The following is a 22,456-nucleotide window of genomic DNA, read 5'->3' on the forward strand; positions in this document are numbered from 1 at the left end:
TGACGTAGACAGCAAACAATCAGCCTACGTGGCGCCTGACGGCAACAGGCAGTGAAACCACCAGGTGAGTAAGTGCCCTGGGGGTGACGGTGCCATGTACCTTTAGTAAACACCCAGGCCGCAGGTTGAACAAAAAAAAGGTTGCTGTGGCTTGTTTTGGGAGTAATACTGCTAAGGGGAGATCGTACTGGTAAGAAGAAAGAGTAAGTGGAATGGAGGTGTTCTGCTTCGATTAATGATTTTGGGGAGGAGTATATTTTTCCCAATATTGGGTCTGCTCATATTTGAGGATTGTCTTTGGGAAGAGATGACCTGGAGATCGTTAGCTGGCATTCTCAATTCGTAGCCAGAAAATGGCACTCATGTGTCAAATCCATTTGTCATTAAGCACACCCAAATCCTTCCAGCTCAGTCTCGATATTGTAGGGGTGACCAAGCAATACTCCGCCAGCTTGCGGAACTCAGAAAGATTGGTGGAGTTTTTATGTAACTTCACAGAATCCTGCGGAGTGAAACTCTTTGAGCTCTGCCCAGGCCTTGTTTTGGTTTTGGCTATGCCCTCCGCTGAACCATGAGGCTAGAATGTTTACACTTTGAGAATCCTTGTTGAGCCCTGTTAGGACGTAAAATTCTGCTCCGCTTGCCGAGTTTGTCAAATTCGGCAACTGCGCCTTCCTCAGAGAACGCAGAGTTACTGATAAACTCTGCACTCCGCAATGGAGACAATTTTTTCATTTGGCAATCTTGTCACCTCATTTTGCGTGTGCGGAGAGAATGACCAGACTTGATGGGTAGTCGCGAGCAGCTGGGCAACCCTCAGCAGCCAAAGGGACTTTATCTCCAAAACAGTAGTGTGCCAGCTGGCCTCTTTGCAGAGTGATTGAGAAAGGGGACTGGGCTTCTGATGATGTCTCAGCAATTCCTCTGTGGGAAATAGGGGTTCTTGGCCCCAAACGACCCTCTGCAGTCAAGAAGACTTCATTTCCCAACCAGTAGTGCCCCAGGAGATCACTTTGCAGAGTGGTTGAAAAAGGGCAGGGCTTCTGAGGACGTCTCAGAAATTCTACTGTGGGAAACCTACCTGTAGCATAACATAGTGGTGGGTCTTGGCTCCCAACGACCCTCAACAGCCAAGGGGACTTTATCTCCAAAACAGTAGTGTGCCAGCTGGCCTCTTTGCAGAGTGATTGAGAAAGGGGACAGGGCTTCCGATGATGTCTCAGAAATCCCGCTTTGGGGGACTTATTTGTGGCAACAATAGGGGTTCTTGGTCTCCAGCAACACTCAGTAGACTAGGGCACTTCATCCCCCAACCAGGAGCCAGGATGCCCCTTTGCAGAGTGGTAGAGAAAGTGGGCTGGACCTTCGATGATATCACAGCAATCCCACTGTGGTGGACTTATTTGTGGAAATAGTTGGGGCTCTTGGCCCCCAACGACCGTCAGCTGCCAAGGGGACTTCGTCCTCTAACCAGTAGTGCACCAGGAGGCTCGTTTGCAGGTTGGTATGTGGCAAGGTACTCCGATGATGTCTCAACAATCCCATTGTGGGGTACTTACTTGTAGCAACAGTAGAGGTTCTTGCCCCCCCCCAACGACCCTCAGCAGCCAAGGGGACTTCATCCCTCAATCAGCAGTGTGCCAGGAGGCCCCTTTGCAGAGTGGTTGAGAAATGGGGCAGCACCTCTGACGACATCGCAGCAATCCCACTGTGGAGGATTTACCTGTGGCAACAATACGGGTTTTTGCCCCCCAACAAACTTCAGCAGCCAAAGGGACTTTATCTCCCAACCAGCAGTGCACCAGGAGGCCTCTTTTCAGAGTGGTTGAGAAAGGGGCAGAGCCTCCGCCAACATCTCAGCAATCCCTCTGTGGGGGACTTACCTGTGGCAACAATATGGGTATTGGTCCCCAACGACCCTCAGCAGCCAAGTGGACTTCATTAGGGGTGGCAGAGTAATACTCCGCCCGCTTGCAGGAGACTCGGCGGAATTTGACAGAGGTTTTCGGCAACTCCATAGAATTCGGTGGAGCAAAACTCCACGAGCACTGCTCAGAAACCATTTTGCTTTGCCAACTGTATTTTTGTATACAATTCCAAGTTTATGACTGTATGCCTCATGGTTACCTTATGAGATGGCCTATGCTCAGTATAATAGGCCGTAGTTGGTTAATGTGATAATATATAAGCTTATTTGGTGTATAAGGAAATGCTTTGCAAATATCACAGTTCTGTTGTACTTATCATTCAACATTATTACAAAGGCAGTAGAACTGGATTTTTTATTGGGAAAAGCATATGGTAAAGTCAGTAGCCCTCTAACAGTGAGTTGTGATAGGTGGTAAAAGGCATTTTGCTACATGTAACCTTATATATTAGCAAAATACGCAAGGGTTATGGTGTTGGTCATCCACTCTTACAAACCAATTGAGCACAATTTCACTGTGATGATTCTTGTTAGGGCCTAGTAAGAAGGTTTGCATATTGTTTTGCCTAGAGTAAATGTGTAGAAATATTTAATTTATAAAATGTATGCCTTATAGTTGCCATCTTCTGTGCACCACTGTAGGCCCATGTTCTATGAAGGGCCAATACAGGGTAGAGGTCTTACCAGTTCACTAGAAACAGTTATCTCACATTTCCTTGGTGTGATCTGTTTAAAATGAAAAGTTATAACAAAGCAAGTAGACCATACATACTTATTGTGAAAAGAATGTGTTAAAGGCAAACAGTTTTTTATGGGTGGATTGTTAGTACACAGTGCTAAAGCCTGTAGGTAAGCATTTTGTTACATGGAATCTCACAGATTACTGAAGTAGCCAAGGCTTTTGGTGCAGGTGATACACTTGAACAAATCACAGGGATAGATGATTTGCACTATAGTAAGTGCTACTAGGATCTATTAGTTTTTTTATATTATTCTTTTTATTGAGAGTTCAAATATAGCAATACAATACAATTGAAATCCAATTAATATAGTACGAGGAAGGAAAATACTGGAAAACATTCATACAAATTGTTGTTTTAACATTTAAGTTATAAAGTGCAAAATTGTGTAAGAGCAGACAATTAGTAAACTAATTCGAATAACCAAAAGATTTTGTTTAGAATTGAAAAAGTACATAGCATACATATATAATAAACGTTTTCACATTTAATATTCCAAAGCTAAGTTCTAAAGTGCAGCGTGCGGAGGTAGAACCGTCCTAGTAGACTAATAAATAGTTTCAATAAAGCATAAATCAGGTTAAGTAATAACAAGAGAAATCTAAACTTCGAACACACTCCAATATTTATCATATTTTTTGAGAGCCCCTGATCTAAGGGCATATTTTTTCTCCCTGCCCTGGATTCGCTGTAATTTTGCCTTCCATGCCTGGAAGGATGGGACAGACTCTGTTCTCCAGGACTGTAATATAAGGGATTTAGCTATTAGAGAAGCTATAAAAAGGGGCTCATCATGTTGGGTGTGGACAGGAGAGCAGCCTAGGAGGGGAATTAGGTTGTTAAATATAATATTTGTTTTAAGGATGATTGAAAGATATTTTTCTATTTCCTTCCATAAAACCTGGATTTTTGGACACTCCCAGATAATGTGTCTCCAAGTGCCTTTTTCTTCACATCGAAAGCATTTATCGGCTACTAAGGGGAAGATATTATGTAAAAAGGACGGGGTTCTATATATTAACCATTTATTGTAAAATTGCATATGTTTAAAGTTTGCTCCTCGAAAGATGGTTTTATTAAATTTGTTTATTTTGTCCCATACCTGTTGATTAATTATAATATCTTCCCTTTTTTCCATCGTTCAATTATCTTGCTGTAAAAGTCCTGGTTCTTACTTTCTGTTAATATTTTAATCCAGATACTCATTTTCTTTTGTGTTTTATTATTAAGGGAAATGGAAATATTTTCTTTGTGGGATAAGTTTCCTATATTGAGTTCCCTGAGTTTTGGATTTATCGTAATAAATGACCAGTTCAGAATTGTGTGCGAGTGAATTAACTGGCCGTAAATTTCATCCCAGGATTTCCACCTATTTCCCAGTAGGAAGTCTTCAATTTTTTCAAAACCATTTTGCTTCCAAAGAGTTATTATATTTTTATCCATATGTCCTGCTTCTCCCAGGCTAAAATTCATTAAATTCATCTTATTACTCACATTGGGTAAATCATAAAATTTAAAAAACTGAGTTTTGACCTTAAAAATCCACTGCAAAGTTTTATATCGTACTTTTTTTGGGTCTTTCGTGGTTCTAACCGGATCATAGATTTTCAATTCCAACAACATCCTTTTCATAAAAAAATTGTCTGTCTCATGACAATCTAGAGAGAAAAAAAACCTATGGGTGTAATGTGCAAAAGACGCAAAATAATATTCTTTGATATTTGGGAGGGACAGCCCTCCTTGTGTGGAAGATAAATATAAAGTGCTCAGTGCAAGTCTAGGGGATTTTTTTGCCCATAAGAAAGAGGAAATCAGAGCTTCTATTTTTTTTAAATATGAGGCCTGGATTGCGCAGGGAATCGCACTAAAAAGGAAATTAAAAAGGGGTAATACCGACATTCGAATTAGCGATGCCCGCCCTATAAGAGACAGGGGTAGTATATTCCAACGATCTAAAAGTGAACCCACCTTTTTTAATAAAGGTAGAAAATTTAATAAGTAAAGGTCGTCTAGGTTATCCGATATAAATATACCAAGATATCTCTTTGGGTCCGTGTTGTATATCTGCCTGAATTCAGGAACTAAAGTGTCTGTAGTGCAGTTAAGTAGAATAATTTCTGTTTTGTTTACATTAATTTTATAACTTCCTAGCTTTTGAAAGTCAGAGAAGATTTTTAGAATCTTCAATTGACTTGAGGGTTTAGAATCTAAAAAAAGGGCAATATCATCCGCATATAGTTTTATATTTGTCATTCCTAAAATTGGGGCGGTGTCAGCTTTAATATTCCTAATGGTGATCGCTAGAGGTTCAATAAAAAGTGCAAATAAAATTGGGGACAAGGGGCAGCCTTGTCGTGTGCCTCTAGTGACCTCACAGGACCCAATGTTGGTATTATTGATGATAATTTGTGCCGTAGAATTTGTGGACAAGTGTCGTAAAAGAGAAATAAAAGCATTCGGGAAGTTAAAACTATGTAAAACTGCAAACAGACAATCCCAGGAGAATAGATCGAAGGCTTTCTCCGCATCTAAAAACCAAATTTGAGCCTTCACCTTGTTAGTCCACGAGCACTGCTCAGAAACCATTTTGCTTTGCCAACTGTATTTTTGTATACAATTCCAAGTTTATGACTGTATGCCTCATGGTTACCTTATGAGAAGGCCTATGCTCAGTATAATAGGCCGTAGTTGGTTAATGTGATAATATATAATCTTATTTGGTGTATAAGGAAATGCTTTGCAAATATCACAGTTCTGTTGTACTTATCATTCAACATTATTACAAAGGCAGTACAACTGGATTTTTTATTGGGAAAAGCATATGGTAAAGTCAGTAGCCCTCTATCAGTGAGTTGTGATAGGTGGTAAAAGGCATTTTGCTACATGTAACCTTATATATTAGCAAAATACGCAAGGGTTATGGTGTTGGTCATCCACTCTTACAAACCAATTGAGCACAATTTCACTGTGATGATTCTTGTTAGGGCCTAGTAAGAAGGTTTGCATATTGTTTTGCCTAGAGTAAATGTGTAGAAATTTTTAATTTATAAAATGTATGCCTTATAGTTGCCATCTTCTGTGCACCACTGTAGGCCCATGTTCTATGAAGGGCCAATACAGGGTAGAGGTCTTACCAGTTCACTAGAAACAGTTATCTCACATTTCCTTGGTGTGATCTGTTTAAAATGAAAAGTTATAACAAAGCAAGTAGACCATACATACTTATTGTGAAAAGAATGTGTTAAAGGCAAACAGTTTTTTATGGGTGGATTGTTAGTACACAGTGCTAAAGCCTGTAGGTAAGCATTTTGTTACATGGAATCTCACAGATTACTGTAGTAGCCAAGGCTTTTGGTGCAGGTGATACACCTGAACAAATCACAGGGATAGATGATTAGCACTATAGTAAGTGCTACTAGGATCTATTAGTATGGCCTTTGTATTGTTTTGACAACTGTATTTTCCTCATGTTTTTAATTGTATTACATACTTGATGGTGCCTTGTGGGAAGGATTTAAACCAACCCATGTCTGGGTCACTTATGGTGACCTGCCCATGATAAAGGTTAAAGGCTTGATTATTTCTAATGAAATGTTACAATTAAGGCAGTAGGTGTGACATATTGATTGTTAATGTCAATAGGCATTTAAGGGTAGATTGTTAATTCTCAGTATTAAAGCATACATTTAAATAATTGCATGACTATATGCCTGATGGTTGCCTTTTGAAAGAAAAAAATCCTGTGCTTATAAGAGGAGGCCTTAGTTGGTTATGGTGATAAGCCACTGATAACAGCTACAGGTCAGATTGGTTCACTAGGAAAAATATTTCTGTTGCTATCAGTCTGGTCTGTTTATTATGAAAAGGTATGTTAAAAATATTAGGCTTGACCTACTGATTGTGAAAAGTGTATGTTGAAATCAACAGGCAATTAAGAGTGAATCGTTATTTCTCTGTATTAAAGCCTACAGAGAGGTATTTTGTGACACAAAATGTAAGATTACCTTCAAAGGGAATGATTTTGTTAGATACAGCTTCTGACAAACCCTAGGGATAGACGATTTGCACTGTAAGGATTCTTGCTAGAATCTCCTAGGTGTTTGCAGGGCTCTTGTTATAAAAAAAATCATTCTATAAAACATACATCAATACATACACATTTACATCCATATAGATTCTAGAGTGCTTTTGGGTCCACTCTGTGATGCCAGTTTTCCTTCTGAGAGTCATTTACATTTTACTTCCACCCATGACAGCGAACTGCATGGGGTAATGGCTCCATCTGCATAAGTTGTCAACTCCTTTGCCCTATGAATAGTGGCATTTTCTGATCATGGGTGTACAGCTAACTGAAAATGAATCTACTTCATTATTAGGGCTGGTTGCCAGTCTTTTAGTTTTGAATTGTCTACATTAATAGTTCACCTTTTATTTCTTTGCATCACCCTTATTTTATTTGAAAGTTGCTTAAAAGGATAGTGTGTCTCTCCAAGTGTTGTCGACAGGTTACTTGCTAGCACTCATTTCATCCACAGAGAGCCGCATGCCATGGTGTCACCAAACACGCTGGAAGTATGAGTGTGGGGAGTGCTGCAGCCCCCCCCAATAACCATGCTGGAGTTACAGAGGTGAATGACAAATAAACATGCCTGTACATTTTGTTTTGATCTTGTCACATTAGCTGTGGGCTCAAAGATATAGAATAAATATCAGGCTGTGTTTTCTGGTAAATAGCTGCTTATCCTTTTAACATGGTTGCCCCCTTGACAGAGCTTACTTCACAGAAGCAACTCAAAAATATGATTTGGACACAAGAATGCCAAAAACATTTGACTCCCTGAAGCAAGCCATGTGCACAGCCCTTGTACTCAGGGCCACTGACTTCTTCCAGGAATTTTTGGTTCAGAGAGATGCCTCAGCGCATAGTATAGGGCCATTACTTTCACAGCTCAATGAAGAGTGCCTGGATCAACCTTAGCCGTCATCTCCGAGAGGATACTCCCCAGAGAACAAAGGTGAAGTGCAATAGAACAAGAATCTTTTGCTGTGGTCTGAGCACTGAAGAAGCTGTAGCCATACCTGTCGGGCACTCACATCCTTATTCAGACAGACTACAGGCTCCTCAGGTGGCTCATGCAAATGAGGTGTGAAAATCCAAAATTGTTGAGGTAGTCCAATTCCCTACAGGGGATAAACTTTCGGGTAGAACACAGAATAGGAGTAGACCACGCCAATGTTGACGGGCTGTCCAGATTCTTCCACCTTAGCGATGAGAGGTTGGGTAGCTCCCCCCATTTTCAGCTAGTGGGCACATGTGTTAGATCTGTCATCCTTAGGGTGGTCGTTCCCCCCAACATTTTGCCTTTGCCTCCCATTTTGTTTCTATATCTCTTTGTTGGCACTAGGACTCTGTGCACTTTACCACTGCTAACCAGTACTAGAGTGCACATGCTTCTCCCCTAAACGTGGTAACAATGGTATGTAGACAATTGGCATATTTAGCTTAATTGCAAGTCCCTTGTAAAGTGGTCTACCATATATCCAGGACCTGTAAGATAAATGCTACTACTGGGCCTGCAGCACTTATTGTGACGCACACATGTAGGCTTTTCCAACCTGTCTCAGGCCTGCCATTGATTGCGGGCCCTGAGTGAAGTTTACCGGCACTCCGACTTAGCATTTAAAACCACTTGCCAAGCCCCCAACTCCCCTTTTAGTGCATCTCACTCACCCCTAAGGTAGGCCTAATGTGACACTAAGGGCAGGGTGCTGTGTAACTAAAAGTCAGGTGATATATCATGCTCCATACCATTGCCACCTCTTTTTATGTAGGGTTATTTACCTGTGTAAATATGTCTATACCTTGGGCCGAAAGGCTGAGGCTGGATGAAAGACTTGATGTGTAAAATGTATATGCTATGAATTGTAAGGTACTATTCTAATTTGGAGACCTTTTGTATTATCTTGCCAGTATGCTGCTAAAGTTTATGAAATTGGTATATGTAATGTTTCTTGTATTCTTGTATTTATGTATTGTTTAATGTTGGAGGCAATGCTATAATGTGTGTTCAAAGATAGAGTAGGACATTTCATTGTGTTTTTTAGAAAAGTGTATTCTTTAAAGTTATATTTGATTTGTTTTGATTATTATAATTTGGACCAATCTTATTTAAATTTACAGAACTGTTGGGAAACAGATATATACATACCCTGATGAAGGCGGTCATACTTCGTTCACACCGCCGAAACGCGTCGATGCTCAAGGAGTGAATGTGGATTACAAAACTAAGGAAAATTCATAATAATAGTGCTTGAATTTAGTCCTTCTCCTCTAGCTCCTTTTTAATTGGAATGTTTTTATTTATTATTGTTACGTCCTATGTTTGTTTCCCAATTTTTAATTAACATGATGTATGTCAATAAATTGTACTAATGTTTTGATCCTATTATAGTGTTTTCACGTTTTTGAATTTTCATTTTTCATTGCTTCTTTGTCATGTTTATGTATTAGTGAGGTCATTGTTTGTAAGTACTGTGGTATTAATGTTCATCTGCCCAAAGGGAAATGACTTTTTTGACTTGTAACTAAAAGTCAGGACAGGTACTTTTATGCTTTACATGTTCTGACAGTGACAAACAGCTACATTCGTTATCCACTGCTGTGAGGCCTACTCCTCTCATGGGCTAGCATTGGGAATTCCCTTTCACATCATTAAATGGTAATTGCTGATCAGAGAGTGTAGCTTTATTATGTTTGGTATGGTTGGAATAGTAATAATAAATCTTTAATGGTAAAGTTGGATTTATCACTGCTATTTTAGAAATGTGTTACACCAAAACAAGGAGCAGGACTCTATGGGTCAGTAAGGCTGGGTCACCCTAAATTTGCACAAACACACAATGACGAAACTGACTGACCCTTTTCCCAACCTCATTTTTTTTCGTGAACACTATACTCAATAAAAGTGAGGACCATTTATTTTTCGAAAATCATGAAAATACTTTTGTTTTTTAGTCACACACAGAAGTCCAATACAAAATAAATCATGAATTGCTCCCCTCCCACATACATACATTATTACACAACAGTGGATTCAAATAACAAATTACAAAAACACAACCTTACGAATAAACAAAAACAAACAAAATAAACAACAATAAATCAGATCGAATTTTTCAATGTCCAAAACAAGAGCAAAAATGAGTATCCTATACATGACACTATCATGTATTCATGAGCTCTTTATCCATTGGATTTTTCAATGTCCAAAACAAGAGCAGAAAATGAGTATCACATACATGACACTATAATGAATTCATGAGCTCTTTATCCATGGACGTTTCTCCCCACTTGCTTTGGCAGTCAGGGTATTCCTACACTGGCCCCTTATGTTTTCTTTTCCTTTTTTCCTGAGACTCGGCTGAGTCCAAGTCCTAAGATGGCTCCCACCATTTCCTAGTCGAAGTGCTGGCAGCCAATCAGATCTCAAGATGAGATCTGTCGGATCCATGGAGGGTCCATGTCCCTAGATATTTATAAATCTTTTTTTTTATTAACTCCAAAACAACAGAATCAATGTAAACCAAATTATAAAAAAGGCTCTTCTGGATCAAGAGCTAGCTTTCTGCCAAATTTGGTGTGATTCTGGTCAGCAGTTTGGGCTGTAGTCGGGTCTAAAATCCTTATGGGAAATTGCATGAGGAAAACATACTTTGGGACCCCCTATTTTTCTTGGCCCTCGCTTGATGAACCACCCCAACATTTTCCAGACAGTAGCTGAAGTGACTGTCCTACTAGTTTTGAACATTTCGTGAAGATTCATCATATGGAGCCAAAGTTATTAGGAAAACAAAAAACACTTTTCCTATTGAAACTAGGTCCTAATTAGAGAGAGCAAGAGACAGAGAGAGAAAGAGAGAGTTAGAGACATGCACTTCTGTGAATGTAATTAATTTACAATGTGCTTAACACTTTCTGTTTCCTCTGGTAAACCAGACAACAATTCTAAGGGTTTTGAGACAAACGGGTGGTAAAACACTTTACTCAAAAATACCCATTTTACTTCAGGAAAGCTGCCCTGTGGGCTGCAGTCATTTCCAAAATTCCAATGGGAAATTGCATGGAGAAAATGCATTTTGAGACCCCCACGTTTTCTCGTTACCCGCTTGATGAATCACCCAAAACTTTCCTAACAGCAGCTGAAGTGACTGTCATTTTGGTTTTGAAAGTTTCATGAAGATTCATCATATGGCGCTAGAATTATTAGCAAAACAAATAAATGCTTTTTCTATGGAAACTCAGTCCTAACCAGTGAGTAAGAGAAAGAGAGAGACGTGCGCTTCTGTGGATAGTATTAATTAATATACGATGTGTTTATCACTTTCTGTTTCCTCTAGTACACTGGACAACAGTTCTACGAGTTTTGAGACACGCGTATGGTAAAAACACTTTACTCACAAATACCCATTTGACTTCAGGAAAGCTGCCCTGTGAAACATTGCAGTCTTGCGATGGCTTCGAGTAATAGCCTATAAGTGAAATATTAACTCTGCCTCAGCGCTTCGGGTTGTTTACAAAATCCTTATGGGAAATTGCATGGAGAAAAAGCATTTTGAGACCCCCTCTTTTTCTTGGCCCCCTCTTGATGAATCACCCCAAACCTTTCGTAACAGCAGCTGAAGTGATTGTCATACTAATTTTAAAGTTTCATAAAGATTCAGCATATGTAAATAAAGTTATTAGCAAACCAAATAAACGCTTGCTATGGAAACTAGGTCCTAAATATAACTAATTTCTGGCTACTGCCAGTAGATTTATATATATATATATATATATATATATATATATATATATATATATATATATATATATATATATATATATATATATATATATATATTAAATTCCAGCAGGTTTGAGCATCTGAAATTTAATGAAAGGCGACATTGCTACCCCAGCTGGTAATTACCAGGTGTAATGACCACCACACAACTTGTAATTGAGATCATTTAATGGGCCGCTTGATTACGAGTTTGGTAACCAAGCCCAAAATATCAAAAGTAACTTTACACTACTGATTTGTTGGTGGAGGTCAATGGGGAGTCTGCATTACTTTTAGAGTTAAATCCACCCTGCCCAAGGTTCTCACTCAGCTATAAAATCGTGATTTGAGCCCAAGGTTGCTAGAAAACCTTACCTCAGGTTAGAATTAAAAGCATTCTGCTCTTCCTTTCCCATTCTCTCTTGCTCTCCTCTTCATTCCCTTGGTATGTTAAAATTGATTATTTAAAAAGTATATCGGCATTGCAGTTACATTTTACGCCTGTTGCTTACTACAGATGATTGTAAAGGGCTCTATGGGGCTCTCTGGTTTATTTCAAGTAAAATATTACTTTCAATTAAGGCTTAAGTAAATTTAAAAGACATTTAAAACGTTAAGCAGTTTCTGTTACATGCTGCAATGCATCCATACATTCATGATATTTGTACCTGAAATCCACTCTAGCCAAAAAAACATTTATATAAATTACTGCATAGATGGCCCTTGAAGTTGCATATTAATATAGCGCCAAGCGTTCAATAGGAGCAGCAACGCAAGAAGAAGCTGAACAGTGGGAGTCGATGTGGGTTTTGATTCAATTTTGAAGGTTTGTTTTACCTGAACTGACACCTTGAAATGCTCTGCTCTATTCCTGGCAGTGGAGTCGTAAAAAGCAGAGACGCCAATAAAATGCAGGGAGTTACTTCTTGCACAGGACCTAAAAATGCAGGTATTATCATTGCATCATATTGCATACTCGTGACGGTAGTGAAGATTATGCTGTGAAATGAAGTGGCCAAACATCGCTGAAAATGTACCAAGATAAAATATGAAATTCCCACTGCTCATGGAAATGCCATGGGATATTTTCGAGACGCGTGCACTTATCCAGCACTGTACAAAGCCTATAGTCGCACATATACTTTAAAGTACGTTTTTTATACCAAACCTTGACCATTTAAAGCTCCGGATCATGAGACATCACTTACTGTGGCAAATTGCAAAGTTCTTTACACTGCTTTGAACCCGAACGTGAGAACTAAAGGCAATATAAGCAGCTAAGCAAACTCTCAAAAGAAGAGCTTTCCAGGCGTGTTTTAACTTGGAATGCTGGATACAGGTTCCCATCATACTCGATTGGACACAAACCTCCCCTGTCACTACATCAAACTACATCGTGAGCCATCAAATTCAGCGCTCTGAAGAGTTACACCAAGCACACTACAACATAAATAATTAAATGAGACATTTATTCTGATGGGGTCGCGACTCTATGCGCAGCGGTGGCTGTAGCATTGAAAGACAGTATGCAGTCCTACCATTCAGTTGCCTGTAGACTATGTCCTCCAGAAGGGACAACCTCTTCAGCACTGCCTCCTGGACAGGACTGGCCCCATGGCTTGTCAGGTTGGAGACCTCTGACCTAGGGTGGACCTCGTGGAACGACTCCCCACTCTTCGGCGTGATGGGTCTGCACTTGGCCAAGAAGAGGACAAAGCCGGCCACGGCTATCAGGTTGAGCACCAGCAGAACCTTCACCCTCCTCAGAGAAGCCATCAAACTCCTGATGTGGCTCCCTCAGTTCCTTCCTGCAAATACCTCCTGGGCTGAGGCGCTCCTCTGACTCCCTTCTGCAGTGGGAGTGGCCAGGTAAATACACATACCTGTGTTGAAGGGATTCCTCAGTGGAGATGTGTGTGAACACACCAGTGACAGGTCTGGCTGTACCAAGGTCACACATTCAGTAGAAGTGAAGCAGGACAGCTTTCAGACTGGGAACAGAGGGGTGCTTTGAAATACTCATCAGAAGTTCTGAAACTCACTCAAGTGCCAACCTCTAGCTCACCCCTGGACCGGGATGAACTGAATAGGATCCTACTTGTTGTGAAACATTTTCCAAATGCTCAAAATGTTCAGAAAACTGTGTTAAATGCCACCGTCGAAGATCAACACCTACTCAGGCGACACAGACAGAGGTTTGTTCTGTCACTGCTGGAATTAAAGCAAACAGCTGCAGTCAGTGGGCTGACATGCCGGTGCATTCGGAGCAGGAACCGTGGAAGCGGAGATGCGTTTAATCACACGTATTATTCCGCCGAAGCAGTCCTGGCAGGGTGTAAACACCTTCCGGTACCCTCCGCTGACAAGGAGGGGGCTCACAGCAGGGCCAGCTCAGTCATTCGTTTGCAGCAGGCGCTGCAGCCTCGCAGCCTATGCGTTTTCGGGAGCCCTCTTGTTTCAGGCAAGTGGGACAGCTGTGCAGAGAGCTGCGTAGTCCTCCTGGCAGAGCCGCGCTGGAAGGAAGACCAAAAGATGTGGGCATGGTCCCAGCTTCGGGATTCCTCGACATTGGGGGTGTAAAGTCAGAGCCGACGGAGAGCAGCAGCTTTCGTGGCCAGCATCCTGCTGCGCGCCCGAGCCGCGCGCTCCCGGGTCCGCCGGCAGACGCGACAAGTGCAGCTCCTGAAAGTGACTAACGGAGGGAAACTGACAATGCGGCAAAGATGCGCTGCCGAGAGCTCAGCCAGCCGGTCCCCGCATCAGCATCTCACTTGTGTCCGGCCGGCTGCTGGCGTCGGCGGCACCCGCCCTCCTGCCCTTGCCTTGCAACTGAGGGGGGTTAGTGTGAACGGGCGCCCCCCCCCACGGGTGGCAGGGGATCAGGTCAGGAGGGTGCCCTTGGTCTGACCCAGCGAGGGCATGGCTCTGACCCTCAGAGCATCCTCGCCGTTCCACCTTCCCATCTCTGCTCGGCGGTCATTTGTAAGCGGAGACATCCTCCGGTGTGCTGCCTGGATCCCTTTAGCATGGCTACACATGGGCTGCAAGGAAAATCCGGGCAGGATCGTGGACGCGGGTGCTTAGAAGTGGCGGCTTGTTTCTTGATAAAAGGAAAGTATTGCTTTTGTACAACGCCTGTTGTTGCAGCTTCATAGAGCTGTAAATGATAGGCGCTTTTATTAGCCGTCGCTATGATAGTACTCTATGTATTGTCCTTGAAAGGATGAAGGGCTGGATTGATCCCTCTAAGATTCAGACATGTGGCCTCCAGGTTGCAGAACTCCGACCAGAGCAAGTTCATTAACAAACTAAGGGCCTTATATATCAACTCATGTCCCCATTGACACAGAAAGGGCAGGTAAAATGAGGGGTGGGGCTATCCCTGCCCACTCCAGAGTAAAGGCAAGGCCTCAGAATAAGACATAGTTTAGCTCTATAGCAGTAATCCACAACTACAACCTGCCAATGTATCAATATAAACGTAAATACCTTTTTTCAAGTTGAGGCTAATTAGGAAGGCTCCAGTCTAAAATTCTTACTGTTCACGTACCTTCTTGCTTTAACTTAGTGTTATTACACCTAAAATGTATCTGCTGATCATTTATGGTTAAATGACAATTTGTGCAAAATAGTCGGAAAAATACAAGTACTTTGATAAAATCCTTTCTCATTTTAAGATTAAGTTATAATCACAGTTAAAACCACCAGTCATACATATCAGTAAAATGAATTGTTCAGAATAAAACTAACACAATATGAATAGGCCTCCTACACACTGCCTATTACACTGACAATGGCCATTACAACTCACACTTAGCAAGTCTGGACTCAGCAATGGACATACATTTAAAAGCAATTCCACAAAATTTCAAGTCTTCTCCTTGGCAAGAGGCTATAACTGCTTGACGACATGATCGTATAGTATTTCTAATATAAATCTGTCTTAACAGATTTTTACGCTCTTCGATCAGAGCTGGACAGAAGCAACCGATGTGACAAATGTGATCCCTGTAATAATTCAAAGACGACATGATGTCTTTTTAGACTATCTCCTCCACGCCGGTGAAGTAAAACGAATTTGCAAATCTCCAAGTCGGAATTGCAGCAGCTTTGATTTTGCTTTTAATCCATTCAACCCTTCTAAATATGGCTGGAATTTTAAGGGGCCATATAAACCAATAACCATCCATGCATGGGCTCTTTTATAATTCTATTAAATGCAGTTTGAGAAAGGGTTAAAGCTCAAAGTTCCCTTGCCTTAAAAGTTGATAGGGCAAAGTTAAAATATTCATGTGCTGCAATATTTCTAGGGTCACCTATTGCTTCCACGCAGTTGTACTGAGCGTAGTACTTAGATAATTTTTTAACTTATAACAAAATTTCAAATACGCTCAAAGGCTACTTATGCACTGCCTCCTAAGGCCCAACTCTAGACAGATTTGGGCTACTGAAGCCTGCTGAGGTAAATTAATCAGGCGACGATAAGTTCCTTCCATAACGTTGTCCATAATTTTCTCAGCTTTTCCTCTCAATATCTCAACGTCATTCCTCAAAGAAAAGGCGTTTTAGCTGCCATTACTTGCAAGAGTGGCTGTAGAGACAGGCCTTTTAAAGATTTCCGCAGGATAGAAAACACAACAACTAATGGATTATTTCTTCTTGAAATTGCAGCACTCTGTTTCTCAAATGAGCCCCTGGAGTCAAAATCATTCCCAAATTTCTATACTCTGATACAGATTCCGGGGCTGTCTCTTTCAATATAAAATGTTAGTGGTGAAGATCTTCCCCTTCAAACTAGCATAGTTGGTGGGTGTGGACAAGATGGCGGTCGAATGGGACGTGTCTGCTCGCTTCTCCGCTAAACCGCCTAGGCTTCGTCGTATACTCATCGTAATGCACACTAGGAGTAACGCAGAACTGCACTCCCCCCTGCCAAGTGACACCGGAGAGCAGACCTGGTCAGAAAGGGGTCTCGGAAGCACAGTCTGACCTGCACAGAGAGCGAATGTTTCCCAGAGTGCAGCGATCCCTGCACTGTGATGGCGAGCAGCCGGAAGCCGAGCGGCTCGGGCCTGCCTGCGGCGATCGCACCTGATTGAGTTGAGGTTGCACTTGGGGTATCGCGGACTGCCGATGGATTGATGGCAGTTGAAAGCCCCGGAGCGAATGATCTGATCCTGAGGCCTGCTATAGGGCGGCCTGCGAGAAGCGAGCCAAGAGGCCACTGGAGGCATTCTGAAGCAGAGCAGTAAGACCCGAGAGGAGGAGGTGCTGGGCCGGCACCAAAAGAAAAAGGTGATCGGCTTCCGGACTGCCTTCCTCCCCCCTTTTCTCCCCCTGCAAAGACCAGAGGGCCCGTGTTACAACAAAGACCACATCAGGGAGTGACACCCCCGGGTCCACTGATCGGCGAGGAAGCCCTGTTCTCTATCACAGGATCGAGGACTGAAAAACCCTGCCTGTCTAGAGACAGCGAGAAGTGCAAGGTGGCGGATTCGCAGGTGAGGTCTAAGTTCAGGGTGGTGAGACTGCAGCGCACTCCCCCCTCCTCTGAGACGGAAGAGAAAAGGACAGGAGGTACTGCCAGACAGAGGGGTTGGGACGGAGTGGTGCCGGGCATGAATGCTAGAGAGATGAGCTGCACTGCCTCCCCTCTCTTTAACCTGCCCCCACAGAGACACCACGAAGAGGCCTACAAGACCGGAGGGCTCGGTCATTAGTGGAGCCCTTAATTACCAGAGCTATAGTCCCAGGTTCAGACTGATCCCTGGAGGCAGCGCCAGAGCCCAGAGCCAAATAGGAAGACCCAGCCAAGATTAGTGCGGTACCCCCCTCCCTCCCTAATAATGAGCGAGGGCCAGGCCACACGTGAGCCGCAACAGAGTCCGCGTAATGCCAACGTGTGCGGGGCAAATGATTTTGACACGCTTTCGGACATTGCAGCGGTGGGAGTCCGGTGCAGGCAGCGGCCGATGAAAGTCCAACACTTTAAGAGACTGGTCATCGGACCGCCACACAACCCACAGTGAATAGAAGCGGCGGGCACTAGTAGCAACAGGGCAGGTGCTATAGGATAGTGATCACTCATTGGATCCGCCTGAGCTTATCGTCATGCCCTCTGAGCCTGAACACAGCATAGTAATAGTCAAGATGGTGATGGAGCAAGGATTCGCACGTAAAGAGACTTGCTCACATTCATGAACCTCGTTAACGTGTAATAGTATTAACCAATCCTGTTTGTCATTAATATTCCACTTTTACAGTACACGCGGGTGTCCCAGAGACGCTTGCCTATGTGTCTATTAATCCTAATAACGCTTGCATACTACAGAATGGCTGCTTCGCAGAAATCCAGTCTGCGCATGCGTCGGTCCTACCCATGTGATGTGACGCACTCGCAGTTTTGGAGGGATATTTCGCTCATGCGCATTGTAGCTAAAATGGCCGCTTGTCTCTAAACACGCTCTCTGCATGCCCATGCCGCTTTGCATTTCTATCTATTTCTGCTTAACTTTAACCGCTATAGTTATTATGAAGTAAGGGATGCAGTGTAGATTATCATGGTGTACAGTGTATTCATTTTTTCCTGTGTTTCTAATTTGTTTCCGCTTACTTTTCATGTATCGCGTATCTGTGGGCCTGGGAGTGGGGAGCCTCTCCATCTTAGAAGTCTATGTGGACCCGATCACGTGACATGAGAACCGAGCCTTGCATCAGTGGAACCCAGCCAGCTGGCTACCGAAGCTGAGATGCTCCTGGGAACCTGCCCCTTAACCCAGGGAGAAGAAGCTGAATTTCACCTGAAAACGTTACATTTGTTTCTTTCCACTGTGTGCTCTATTGTTCTCTTCTACACGTATGCCTAGGAACAGGAATGCAAGGGGTGGGTACTGAAAATTGAATATTAAACATGGGAACCCAGAATTTTAGGTGGTGACAATGACCTAACCACCTCTCCTGACCAATCGTTAGTTGGGGACCCTGTCACTTGCAACATTTGTGGGTGGTCTAGGGACCTGAAAAGGGTATAACTAGCCTAGTTTTAGTTAAAGAAATTGTCCGACTTGTCCGAATAGCTGACCTGTCACCGACCCTACGACTCTATAGGTGATTGATACAGAGAGCTGCGGAGCCCTCTGTCCAAACTTTCCACAAACTCCAAGGGGTGGAAATAGACTTAAGTGCTGGCGAAGCACTTTGCTGGGAGATTGGAGAACCCAATCGGGGTTACTGGCGGAATCCGTGCAGTGAGGGGGTAGCGCAGGCATTGCAGGTGTTGGTCGTGCCCTTTGGTGAGCCCAGTTCTGACCCAAGTCCTAAAGGGGTATCCTGTCCTGATTGTCCGTGAGCTGTACCTGCTCACCTACTGGCATCCTAAATCCTTGAGGGACCTTGTCCTCGTCTTTTCCCGAAACTGACCCGTGGCCAGGGTTAGTCCTCATTCCTGTCCTAGGTAAATATAACCTGTGGGTGTCCATTTTCTATCCTCTTTCCTCCTGTTCTTTAATAAAGCCTCTATGCCCATGATATTCTCTCTGTCATCTCCGATATCGTAAATGCAAACTGTTTATTAGTTATGTTCCATTTTCTCCTTCCTGTAGGGCATACTGAAACAGTATTACTTTAATAGTGTGTTTGCCTGGATTGATGTCTAGATTTAAGTTTAGTTAACAGATAGACTAAGATTAGAGTTGAAACGCTTAAAGGTCTCTAGAAATTCACCGACTAATGTGTTTTAAACTTATCTACCCTAGTATAAGCCTGAACTGAATAGTATGTTCCCTGTTACCCTTATCCCATAAAATCCCACTCGTAATCAATGGTGCTTGCCCTTATCCATAGCTACTTTATTGTTGTAATCTTGATCATTGATGTTTTGATTTGCATCAGTTTTATTCTCTTGTCACTTTGAATTTTACTTGCTATATAAAAATCCTTAAAACCCCCCAGGTGTCTGTAGTCATTAAAGTATCACTAAGTGTTATTGGATGAATAGAGTATTTAGGATTATCTTGTCTCCTGTCTACAACTAGCTCCTGATTCATCGGGAGAATATGTACCTGTGGTAAGTCAGGTACCATGGTAATAGTGTTAAAGAAGACACATACAAAGTACTGATAGTGGTGTGTAAACTCGCTCGACTCACATAATAGTGTCACAATCACGCCATGGGCCCAAGTGCGTGAAAATCTGGTAAACTCAGAGCCGGGTGACCTGCGCGCTCTATCAGTATTTTCTGGTAGCAGAGATATGGTTAGGACTAATTAAGATAGGTAGATAAGAAAGTTTCTGTTGAACCGTGAAAAAAAAATAATAAATTGTGCTGCTAACATTTTTGCTGCTAAAATATGGATTGTTATTGCATTTAAATGTTATAAAATAAGTTTATTATATCTCATGAAATGCTGCTACATTAGTACATATAACTAACAAATTGTGAGTGATTGTTTTTGTGTTGTGGGGATCCCCGGAGAAATAAAATAGCAGGTGGTGAGTAGAATCCACTTGGCTGTGAGGTCACTGGCTAGGAGGGAGATTAGTGCATGGTTAGGCAGAACTGGAAGCACTAATTAGGATTTTCACGAATTAATTGATGTGTAAATGTTAGCTACGAATACCCTGATGAAAATCCCGTTGTGATATCACCTAGTAAGGGTCACGGACGGCAGGAGTAATAGGTTCTTTGGAGCTTGAGTGACAGCAAAGGAGTTCGCTGGTGAAAATTTGGCTTAGTATATATCCCGGAAAGAAGTGGATTAGTCAAAGGAGTAGCAGGTTCTCTATTGCTTGTGTGAGAGGATAGGCAGAAAAGATCTATCCGTAGTGAATGAAAAGTAGACAGAAGTGGTTTACTTGCAGCAAAAGAAAAACCCTCTTTCTTTTTAGAACCCTCAAGCACAGTGGCGAACGTTATACGTTGTTAACAAAAATAAGTACTTGTACTTTAAGGAAAATTCAAAGTTTCCGTTACCTTGTAAAGGAGGAAGTCGGTCGCAAGGCTGCACTGACGTCACTCCGTGCCGCGCTGGTATTGGTTGAGCCAGCGGGAGTGTAGCGAAGCTAGAATTGTAAGGGAGGGGTGAGCGCCGGAGAGTGAGACCGCGTCTCACGAAGGGGCCGCGCACCCATTGGTCAACAAATTTTGCAGCCTCAGTGCTGATTGGTTGCCGTGAGTTGAAAGACGCACTAGCATCGGAAGCCCATAAGTAAACAAAATTAATCAATCCGAGCTTGAGGATAGTTTGGAGAGGTTTATGTGGTGTCCCGAATTCTTACCTAATCCGCAAAACCTAGGTTTTCATAAGGAGCAGATGCTAAGAGGTAGACCCTACAATATGTACGGAGGAAAGAGAAAATTGACCTTTGCCGAAAAGATCAAGAATTATTTCAAGAAAGACAAACCCATTAGGACTAGGGAGGGTGTGATCCTTCCACCTCCTAATACTCCCGCTTCTTTTATGATGTTTGACAAAGGGTATCATACCTGTGTGTGGTTGGAAAATTGGGTAAAGTACACTGAAGACGATGGAGTCTTAGCATTTCCCCTCGATGGTACCTTTAATGGCAGAATCCTGTTCAACTTAAGGATCCGAATGACTGAATTACACCCCAGACCCAGATTAACGCAGTATGAAGCATTAGAGGAATGGGAAATTGAGGCTCTAGAACGAGACAGACCCCGAATGGATAAGGGAGTGAGCAAATGGTATCCAAAATTGCAGCGAGAAACAAAAGAGCAGAAGATGAAGCAGTGGAGACAGAATATGATGGTTGAGGGACTATTTCCGATGTTTGGGGTAACTGAACAAGGAGGAGGGAAAAAGACAGAGAAAACTCGACATCTAATGGCAATGGGGGATTCAGAGGATGAATACCTGGAGGATTTGTTAATGAAAAATCCACCTCCTTATGCTGAAGCGTCTGGGACCCTAAGTTCGAAAAATCCTTTTTTCCGACATCCCAGAAGTAGAAGGGCCAGCGAGACAGATGTAACTAGTGCTGGTAGCAAACCCAGTAATAGTGACGAGTTTTGCAGAACTAGTACAGCAGTCCCAAATTACCGACCTTTTGGTGAAGACAGACCAGGGTTAGCCATCTCCACTGCCCCGAGTATATACCCTCCTTTAGTGCCCCAAATAATGCATGACAACTCGTCGGAAAGGGTTTTACATGAACGAGAAAGAGATGCCCTGATTAAGCAGCGAAATGACCTAATCCAGACTATAGCTCAGATACATCCCAATCCTGACGCCCTGACAATCCCAGTAACTATTGGTCCTGCTATACCTCTTTACGGGGATAGACAGGCTAGTCCAAGAACTCCAGTCATTACTCCAATTACAGCACCCCCAAGAAAAGAGCCACTCATAGTTGATGATCAGGCAAGTGAATGTGAGTCCGTGATCTCCCTAATGGATTTGCCCATAAGGGAGCCTGGAACCAGTGAACCACAGGCAGGAAATCAGGCTAGGGCAAAGGAAGTCCTAATTGAAACAACGTCAGGGATCAGGAGTGTTACCGTGGTGACACCAGAGGAACTAGATAGATGGACTAAAGAGATAGACGGAGAAACTCCCCCGCCCAAACCTTTGTATATTTACAGGCTAAGGATAGAAATGGAGGAACTGATGGCTGGAAATGTGGGATTAGACAGATTGAATACCCTTAACGAAGAAGAGTTACTGTTTATCAGCAAAAGCATTATCTGGAATACCAGAGTGCTCCACGAAAAACTAATGGACACTGCTGCTTGCATGGGAATTGATGTAAGTCGATCCAAAGTCTTGCAGAAACCCTATAGAGCAGAATTCTCCGATAAGAATTTGGAGAATATGAATGTGTCAGGAAAGAAAATACAGATAAAGGAATTGCTGAACATACTGCAGAAATGGGGAGATCTGGATAAATGGAAAGCCAGATGGGCAAAGAAAAGGGAAGATAGTAAGGTCAAACCAAAGACTTCCGAA

At 42.5% G+C, this 22,456-nt stretch overlaps 1 protein-coding gene across 1 annotated transcript in view; it reads right to left on the minus strand.

Annotated features, from left to right (window-relative positions):
* The window catches only part of GALNT17 (polypeptide N-acetylgalactosaminyltransferase 17), a 1,810,367-nt gene extending 1,795,894 nt beyond the window's left edge, over positions 1 to 14,473 (minus strand). The window contains exon 1 of the mRNA XM_086954581.1: positions 13,028 to 14,473. Within this exon, the coding sequence (XP_086810707.1) occupies positions 13,028 to 13,265 (238 nt within the window). The 5' untranslated portion in view covers positions 13,266 to 14,473. The remainder of the gene's footprint in view (positions 1 to 13,027) is intronic.
* Positions 14,474 to 22,456: the final 7,983 nt, after the last annotated feature.

This window comes from Lissotriton vulgaris, chromosome 2_1, assembly GCF_964263255.1.
Source record: "Lissotriton vulgaris chromosome 2_1, aLisVul1.2, whole genome shotgun sequence".
In the NCBI taxonomy this organism is placed as follows: domain Eukaryota; kingdom Metazoa; phylum Chordata; class Amphibia; order Caudata; family Salamandridae; genus Lissotriton; species Lissotriton vulgaris.